The sequence below is a fragment of the Monodon monoceros genome, unplaced genomic scaffold (genome assembly GCF_005190385.1).
Source record: "Monodon monoceros isolate NGI ecotype Baffin Bay Population unplaced genomic scaffold, NGI_Narwhal_1 Super_Scaffold_18, whole genome shotgun sequence".
Lineage (NCBI taxonomy): Eukaryota > Metazoa > Chordata > Mammalia > Artiodactyla > Monodontidae > Monodon > Monodon monoceros.
Window position 1 is genome coordinate 91,091,296 of NW_021703774.1, and position 9,939 is coordinate 91,101,234.

Consider the following 9,939-nt stretch of genomic DNA (forward strand, 5'->3'; position numbering starts at 1 on the left):
TCCTCTTCATCCTCCTTAATCAACCACATCTCTCAACCTCTTTGAATTATACCTGCAACTTGTATTTTGCCAATGTTGACTAAATTCACATTTCATGTTTTAACCGTTGTTAGTCCTTATAATTCATATACATAAATTGATTCACTCTACACATTTTTTCAATGAACATTAAGGTAGTATACTATTTTTATGTTTCCTTCACTATAGAGAAAATATCAGGAACTCATATAATTCAATGTTATCATAGTCGTAGCTGGATGAATTTTCTTCTATTCATTCCACCACTTCTCTTTACCATATTCTCATATTTTTCAAAGGAATTAATCATCCCATTTATGTGGTACATATGTAAGATTTCATTTGTGAATGTCCTTTGTTTCTATCTTATAATCTGAACTGATTGATTGCATTTTAAGCCTCCACAAAAATGTTATCTTGGAATAGGAAGTTATTTTTCAACTAAGCAGATTCATAGATGAATCTGGATGTTTTCTGAATGCCATGTCTTTATCTTCCTTGGTTACCTCCTTTTTTAAAAAAATTGCTGATATGTATGCTCAAATGACTTTAAAAAAGGACATAAATAAGTTAAAATTTTAGAGTTTGGATTACCTAAAATACATTTATTTGGTTCTCATACAAGATTGATTTAATTTTCCCACTTGTCTGAGAATACAACAATGAAGCAATGTTCCCCATGTCTTTAAGTGGCCTTAATTCCTTGTTTCCTACTAGTTATTCTTATTATAAGTCTGATGATGATTTCATTCTTGTTTGTAACTGATCTGTTTCTTTTCCCCTCTGGAAGTTTTTAGGATGTTCTCTCATCTTTGATATTTTGAAAAATTTCTGCAATGCATCAAGAGGTGTGGTCTTCACCAAGTGAAAATTTTGTGAGCCTTTTCATTTCTGGAAATTTCTCTTGTAATATATCTCTGTTAATTTCCCCTCCCCATTTCCTCTCTTATCTGTATTGCTAAATTCTATTTGGTATTTACTTTGGGAATTGATGCTCTCTTCTGTCTTCTTTTTTTTCTCTCATCACATTTTCATATCCTTGGGTTTTGTTCAACTTTCTAGAAGATGTCTTTTTCTTCCAAACTATTGATTGATTTCTCTACTAGTCAATTATATATCTATATCTATAACTCTCTCTATATATATGTTTATGTAATTATACATTACTTTATATATATAATTTATAAGAGCTCTTTATTATAATCTATTATTCCCCAAAGGTATTTCATTCTTATTTCATAGATGCAATATATTCTTGTTTCTCCAGGATATTAATTACAGTATTTATATATTTACCTTAGTTCCCTACATTATTTTGCTTTTTTCGATTATACTTATACTGTTTTTGTGTTTAGACTAGACCTAAGGAAGCACTGCTCAAAATTAAACCAGGTGGAGGTGGCGGTGGGGCAATGGGAAGGAGATCTCCATGAAACCTCAAAAGACGATTGCCAAATTTGGTTGGGTATTTGGAGCAACATAGATTTTTATTGAAAGATTTACTGGAGCAATTAAAATATTAGCAATAAACATATAAAGGTATATAAATCAGATGGATAATATTTCCATAATAGTAACATGTGAATTTTGTCTGTTAAGTTTGTTATAGAATTATATTGCTTTTCTTTTTCTTCCCCTAAATGGTGTAGACATAGTTCATCCCATGGTGCTTCCCCTTTATTTTCCTCGGATTAGTTTTAAAACATAATACTTTTGCTATCATTTGAATATGAATTCAGGAGATTGAGTAAATACTTTCACATGGCCAGTCTGCCATCTTGTACCAAAAGTCTAACATTGCATTTTAATTATCCATTCATGTTCCTTTCTCTCCTACTAGACTGAGTTCTGTAAGAGAGAAAATCTAATTTATTTTCATATGAACAGTGGCTGCTCAATGCCTATGACTTTAATAAATTTTGATTATTTTTTAATGTACTGTGTACTAATCCTTTTTCCAATCCATTCACACATTTGAAATGTATGGCTTTTTCAACTTTAGTTTTGTATCTTATGTAGCCTCCTACCTGTGGTTCATGAAAAACCTATCATTGTCATTCTTTATGTAACCTCATGAACATTAAAAGAAATTCTCTTCAGCCACATTTCCTCCTGAAATAGTTTATTTCTATAATAGTCAATGTATAACAACAAAAAAATCATAAACAAGGGTCTAATATAGAAGCTATAGTGTTAAGGTTACCTTTCAAATATGTTCAACAAATTTGTGAAATAAGCTTATGATGATAAAGTGAACTGCTTTGCAATGATTTATCACTTCATGCACTTGATATGATTTTAGAGATCTTCCCCCAAATAGTCTCTATTTCTAAGATTTTATGATCCTGTAAACTTTATTGAGCAAAACTTTTTTTTACATACTTAATCTGAAATTATGTGGCTACAGACTGGTATTGATAATTATGGTAGTATTGTAAAGTGATTTCTATATTGATAAAGTAGATACATTTTAATTTGAGGGTTTATCATATAAATATAGTTGATTAGCTTGCAGTCATTTGACCCAAATTATAGCAAATAAGAGTCTGCAACAGAAAACAACTAAAATAACTTTGAGTAGTAGACAATCTGACCCAAGATTTACCAGATCTGAATGAAAAATAAGGATTTTTCAGAAGGCACTTCATAGCCCTAATTATCAGTTTGACATGAGACATTAATGTCCAGACCATGAGGTTTTATTAGTTTGAAAGGCTGAGTTTTCATCTAGGCATGATCAGTAATGGGCCAGATGTAATCCAAAGATCATATTTTAAATTGGCAAGCAAAGCCATCAGATGAGAGTCCTGTGAGTCTTACCAATTTAATGCCAGTGACACAGAGTCAACTCTATTTCATTCTATGTGCTAGAATCCATTAAGTTCAAGTGGGCAATAAAAACCTACTTTCAAACTCATCTATCCTTGTGAATAATGACTATAAAAGACTCTCTCTCTTTTTTCTAAAACAAATGCACCAAAAGGCAATAAGCAAGGTGTTATTCAGAAATAATAAATGTTCTCCTTCTTTAGAGAAAAGGAAGTCTATGAATTCTACCAGATTCATAATACTTCTGCTTTAAGAAAAAAAAAAAAAAGCTACAAATGTATCCCAGGTATTAGCTCAATTATATAACAGCACATTTGAAAGACAGGAATTCTATAAGTAATACAAAATATTTTTAGAAGAATCATATAGAAGCTTAATTTCTCACCGACTGAATGAAATATAATAAATATGTATGCTTATATAGAAGACTATTTCATGTAATTCAGATTGCAACCAGATTTTTGGTGATGGTTCACATTTCTGCAAACATAAAAAAATTAAATGTATAAACAACATGACAGCATTTATCATTTACTAAATTAGCCACAATTTTTAAAATAAAGATTGGAAAATTATATCAAGGATGTGATGAAATGGTATACCCATTCACTGTGCACAGGCGTGTACATTTTTTCAGACTTTTGCATTCTTTAATTTCTTTTTTCACTCCTACCTGTTCTATTTGTCATGCAGAGAAAATTCAGATTGACAGGACTTTTGCTAATCAAGGGCTAACATTTTGTTTAGAGAAGTATATAAGAAAAAAGATAGAAAATTATAAGTAAATAAATAACCCTCCCCAATTTTTGATCATTATAAGTGATTCAAATAAAGTAAAACAGAGTGATATGAAAAAAACGTGTGTGTGTGTGTGCATGCACACACACATGTGTAAGGAGGGTTATTGAGGGGAGAAGATTTTAAGTTGGATGGTCAGAGAAAACTTGTCTGTGATTTTCTTTAGCGTTAGTCATTTAAAGATTTGGACAGAGGGTGCTCCATGTTGAAAAGAAAGTAAGGTCAAAGCCTTATGAGAGAAAAGAATGAGGTATATTCAGGAAAGAAAAAACAAAAAACACAAATTGGCCAATAGGGCTGAAGCATAGTAAACAGATGGGAGGTAGAGTGATACATCAGCAGTCCCTAACTTTTTGGCACCAGGGACCGGTTTCCTGGAAGACAATTTTTCCACGGACGGGTTGGGGGATGGTTCAGGCGGTAATGCGAGCGATGGGGAGCGGCAGATGAAGCTTCACTTGCTCGCCTGCCACTCACCTCCTGCTGTGTGGCCTGGTTCCTAACAGGCCGCGGACCGGTAGCAGTCCGCGGCTTGGGGATTGGGGACCCCTGTGATACATGATGAAGTTGAAATAGTGTGTATACGCAGTTTGGAGGCTCTGACCTACTGCTCAAATAACAAGGGATGGTGCCCTCAACTTTGTAGTCTCTGTTTCAAATATCACACTTTCCAATTACATTCCAGTATTCCCAAGTTTTTCTCTCTTAAAGCCTGAATCCAACAATCCTATGACTCAACTGGAATGTAAAATTCACTGATCCTCAACATTTTCACTCTCTTTGGCCACTCACGTATTCACTTTCTTCCTTACCCAACTTAAACTCAATGATTAATCTTTCATTACAGCTACCTCTTTGTATGTAACTTCAAATTCCTTGTCTCTCACTTTTTATCAAAACCCAAATCCTAGTTCATATCTATCTCTCTGTCTATAGTATGCACGATATGTGTAACTAAAGAACACTATGCTATTATGCTAACTGGTTTCACTCTAAACATGTAACAGTGAACCTAACAGGGCTCTAATTTCAGACAATCACACGGTTTTCCATTATACTAACTCTCTCAGTATTCAAGATTTCATTTCACACTTTATACCTGGTCCCAAACCTCCAAAACTTCATCTCACATCTTTTTTTTCAGCTGATGACATTACTCTTGTCTAACTAAAAAAAAAATAGAAGCAGATGAATGGTTGGGAAAATGGCAGAGTTGGCAGCTCCATGGGCTCATCCCTCAACAGAAATGGCAAAAAATCAAGTATATGTTGAATGAAGAAAAAGGCAACTTTGAAATGGAAGGAAACTTTTGTGACATTTTTACCGGCCTTTTCTCCACCCGCTCCCAATATCAGTGGTGGTCTTGAGGAGGGTAGCCTATGTTCAGTGTTGGGCTCTGGTCCTTGCTCTGGAGGGGGAAGAGTAGATATTTTTTTATGTCTGTTCTGTGGTCTTTGTTTCACCTAAGTCAGAACACCTCCATGGAAGAAATGCAAAAGACATTCCTTGAAAATGTTGTAAGGTGGACAAAAAACACCCAGTAACCAGGGACAAAGGATTGTGATTGAGGCATACAACAGAACACTGAAAGCCTGGGAGGAAAGGCTTGAGAGAGAGTTTGGGAAATAAGGGCATTCCAAAGCAGCCATGAATAGCATATACTGAGGAATTTAGAAAGCCACACATATGCCCAGAACTGAATACATACACAGAAAAGATCTAAGAACACCCTAAGCTTTCATCTCTGGCTGATCTCTAGGCTCTGTGTAAGTAGAAAGAGAAGGCTAAGGTAAAGATGTAGACAACAAAGCTTCCTCCTCTTCTTCATAGTCACAAATTGTCATAACCTTGAATTTGGCAGTGAGTTTCTAGAAATGATACCAAAAGCATGAGCAATAAAAGAAAAAAATAAGTAAATTGGCTTTCACCAAGACTAAAAACTTTTGTGTATCAAAGGCCATTAATAAGAAAGTGAAAAGACAACCTACACAATGGGGGAAAATATTTGTGATTCATATATCTGATAAGGATCTAGCATTCATAATATGAAAAGAACTCTTACAACTCAAAAACAGAAAGATAAGCAACTCAATTAAAAAATGGGCAAAGAACTTGAATACACATTTTTCCTAAGAAGATATATAAATGGCCAACAGGCATATCAAAAGATACTCAATATCATTAGTCATTAGAAAAATGCAAATCAAAACCACAATGAAGCACCACTTCACACCCATGAATATGGCTATAATGAAAAAAATAGATAATAACAAATATTCGCAAGGATGTGGAAAAATTAGAACTCTCCCATACATCGCTGGTAAGGATGTAACATGGCTCATCTCCTGTGGAAAACAATTTTTGGTTCTTTAAAATTTAAGCATGAAATTAACATATGACCCAGCATTTCTATTCCATATATAATAAAAAGAATTGAAAACAAGTATTCAAACAGATGCAAGTACACCCATGTTCATAGCAGTACTATTAAAAATAGACAAAATGTAGACACAGTGCAAATATCCACCAATGGATGAACAGATAAACAAATTGAGGCATATATATATAACCAAATATCATTCATCAATAAAAAAGAACAAAGTACTGATCTATGCTACAACATGGATGACCCTGAAAAACATTATGCTAAGTGAAAGAAGCCAGAAACCGATGGTTACATATTGTATAAATCCGTTTATATGAAGTATACAGAATAGACATACCTAGGGACAGAACACAGACTGTTAGTTTCCAGAGGCTGAGGGGAGTGGGGTATAGGAAGCAACTGCTTAATGAGGTTGGAGTTTCCTTTCAGAGTAATGGTATTTGCGCAAAATTATGAACGCACTAAATGCCACTGGATGTCTCATTTTAAAATGGTTAATTATCTGTTATATGAAACTCACCTTAAAAAAAAAAGCAATCAGAAGAAAATCTCTATAATCCCATTCACTATATCAACTCACCTACCAGCATTCATATCCTATATTCACCTCTGTCAGCAAAGATGAACTGTCCTGTAGTTGTTAAAGGCCAGGCTCTCCCCTTGTGCACCAGATGCCTTCTTGTTTATTCAAAGTCAATCCACCTAGTGATTTTCACCTTATTTTCCTAGATCATCATTTTCCCCTCTTTACTGGATCATTTCCATAAGAATGTAAGGAGACAATATTTCTCCTACTCAAAAGTTTTATAAAAAAGAATAAAAACAAACAAACAAAGGCCTTTGACTCACATTTTCGAATAGCATCTACCCCATTCCTTCACAACAAAACCTCTACTAAAGAAAAAAAGTATCCCCATCTCCCAACATGGGTGGGCTGCTGGGCTCAATACCTGGACATCTCTTCCCCATCTGTCCTACTTCCTTGGAGAATTCTGCTCATCTTATCCATGCTGAAAATGTTTACATTTTAATTTGAAGCCTTGGACTTCCTCCTTATCTTCCAATTGACCTAGTCATCTACATACCTAAATATATGTGTGAATACTTAATGGGAAACATATTAATTGAAGATCTGATCTTTTCCCCCAAATTTGCTCCTTTTCTAACCTTCCCTAATTTAATTTAGGCAATTCCATCTTCCCAGTTACTTGGGACAAAATCTTAGGCTGATCTTTGATGTTTCTCATTCTCTCATACTCTATTTTTAATGTCAATAAATATGCTGGCTATATTTTCAAAATATATGCGGAATTTAATTAGCTCTCCCCACTGTCACTGCTTTCCCTCTGGCTTAAACCAACATAATTTCTCACTTGGATAATTTTGATAGCCTCCTACCTGGCCTCCTTGCTCTCACCCTTGTCTTACTGTATTCTGTTTTCATTAAAATCTACCAAGTCCCCTCTATTTAGCCACACTCACCTTTATTCTGTTTCTTCACAATTCTTCTTCAACTTCCATTGTTTCTCTGGGACTCATTCTATCACTTCCTTCAAAGTTATTTTCAAAAGTAGCCTTCTCAGTTGTGCCTTCTGTGATTACCATATTTAAAATTTAACCTCCTTCCCTAATCTCTTATGCTCTTTCTCTGCTTTAGTTTTTTTTTTTTTTAGGGTATGAAATCATTTATTTTCACTCACTGAGGCTTCCTGTGGAGTCAGGGTTCCCACCGGTCCAAAAAATGGCTTGAGAGAAGGGCAAAAAGCCACTAGTTTGGAGGTTTAGGTGTTTGGGGAGAGCTCCTTTACAGGTAGGGCCTTTCTGGGTTAGAACTGCCCTCATAAGTCCAGTCAAGGGGCACCCAAACTGTCCTGACAGTTTGTCCAGGTGTAGGGCAGAGGTGAAGACAGAGGGGGAAGATTAAAAAGGTTCAGCAGTAAGATCTCAAAGATGGACTCAGACTCTTTATTACAAGGACTTTTCCTGAACACAGGAAGAAAGCAGAACACACAGAACGTCTTCCAAGGGGGCTCAGCACTCATCTTCAACTAGACTTATTGTAAGTGATTTGGAAGAAACTCCAATAGGGAAATAGGGTACAAGTTTTTCTGTAAAAATTTCACTGAATAAATATAAAGGAGATCTATTATTCAGACTGTAAAAAGAAATTTCTCCCAACTCATAGTGCAGAAAAACGCCAATCTGACACAGGTTTCCTGAATCCCCAGTGCCAGGTATAGTAGGTGAGAGTTGAATTCACCAGCAGCTATTGCTTGGGGATGGTGATATAGAAACATTTCTGGGGAAAGATTCTTTATACACACCAAAGGACCATTCACCCATTCCTCTTCCTTCTACCTGCCAAAAATGCCTGCCAGCATCAAATCCCTCAGAACTGGGGATGGGTGAGAAGTAAATGCCTCAGGATTATGCAGTGTGGTTCCATCCTTTGAAAAGTTGCAATTTTCCTGTCTTGTGAAATGATGAGACTGTGGTGAACAGTTTCAACCTTTTGTGAAGGGCAAAATATTGTGGGGGGAGAGTGAAAACCTCCTTCTTTAATTTGTAGGAAAAGGCTGCTGATCTCTCTAACTTTCCATACATGCTGTGGATCCTTTCAATGCCTGTCAGCAAATCGAGGTCACTCTGCAAACACTTCTTGGTTATTTCGTCAAGCAGACTTTTTAATGTGTATCCTTTGTCTGATATTTGAGTTCTTTTTTCAATTATTTTATCTTGAACATCATTCTCTTCATTGAGTAACTTAACATGAATTTCATCATGTTCCATCCCCCAGAAATGCTTAAAGTGTTCAACGTTGGAGTGCAAGTCGCTCCTTTGATTCTCCACCTTCCACACCAACTCAAATGATTTTGAGACTTGCATTTCTAACACCTTTTCAGCATCTTCCAGCTGCTTTTTCAGGGGCTGAATGTAGCTTTTGAGCTTCCTCCTGTGAGAGGGGCAGCTGGCTCCATGTGTGCCAGGGAGTGATCGTGGTATTCCGAGGAGACCCTGCACTGGGGACACAGCAGCTCCAGGTCCTTCTCACAGAACAGGCTCAGAACCTGCTTGTGCTTCTCACACAGAGGTTTCTCTTTCTGCCATTTCCTCATGTCCTCTGTGCTGGGAAGATTCTTCACAACATCAATCATGAGACATGACTGGCTGTTCCTCCTAAAGCTCTTCTCGGGGCAGGGCTGGAGGCAGACAGGACAGGGGAAGGTGTCCTGGAGATCCTCCCAGCACTGCTGGATGTGGGAGTGACAGAAGTTGTGTCCCCTCTCAGTGGTCACTGCGCCTCTCAGGTAATCCAGGCAGATGGGGCAGCTGACCTCTGCTTGGAGCTGTGCCAGGGAGGACACCAGGGCCATTGTTCATGGAGGGTTTCTGTATGAGGAGACTCTCTTCAGAGAAACCTGGCTCTCCACGGGCAGGAACAAGTGAGAAGCTTCTGACTCTTCAGCCTTCTCTCTGTTCTTTCAAGGCTACAAGTAGGTTTGCCAGGATCTGCAGGGAGCTGTGGCCACTCAGGCCTAATTCTACCCCTTCCCTTCAACTCTACAGCAGCAGCCAGGAGGACTGAGAGCCCCAGTCTGTCTCTGCTTCCTTTGGCACTTTTGTCCCTTTTACTCAACGGCCCTAAATCATAGCTTACTAGGTAGTCCTCTTCTTCATAGAGAGCCACAGCTCCAGGTAGTGATGAAAATCAACAGCACAGGGACAAAATCAGCAAAATCCAGACGTGGGCAACTCTATGGCACAGCTCACCAGGTTCCTGACCACATTTCTCAGTCTTGGCTCTGTGATGAGGGAGCTGCTCTGTGTCCTCAAGTCCTGTGGGTGCCCTCGACTCCCCTCACCAGGACTCTGGGCCCCTCCCTTCCTCGCGGAGCAGAGGGTCTTCC

General features: G+C 37.2%; 1 protein-coding gene across 1 annotated transcript; it reads right to left on the reverse strand.

The window, feature by feature from the left end:
• Nucleotides 1–8,952: 8,952 nt before the first annotated feature.
• On the reverse strand, nt 8,953–9,405 carry LOC114897928 (putative tripartite motif-containing protein 61). Its single transcript, XM_029226978.1, has one exon. It carries the CDS (start codon nt 9,403–9,405, stop codon nt 8,953–8,955), a length of 453 nt encoding a protein of 150 aa, XP_029082811.1.
• Between the last annotated feature and the right edge of the window lie 534 nt (nt 9,406–9,939).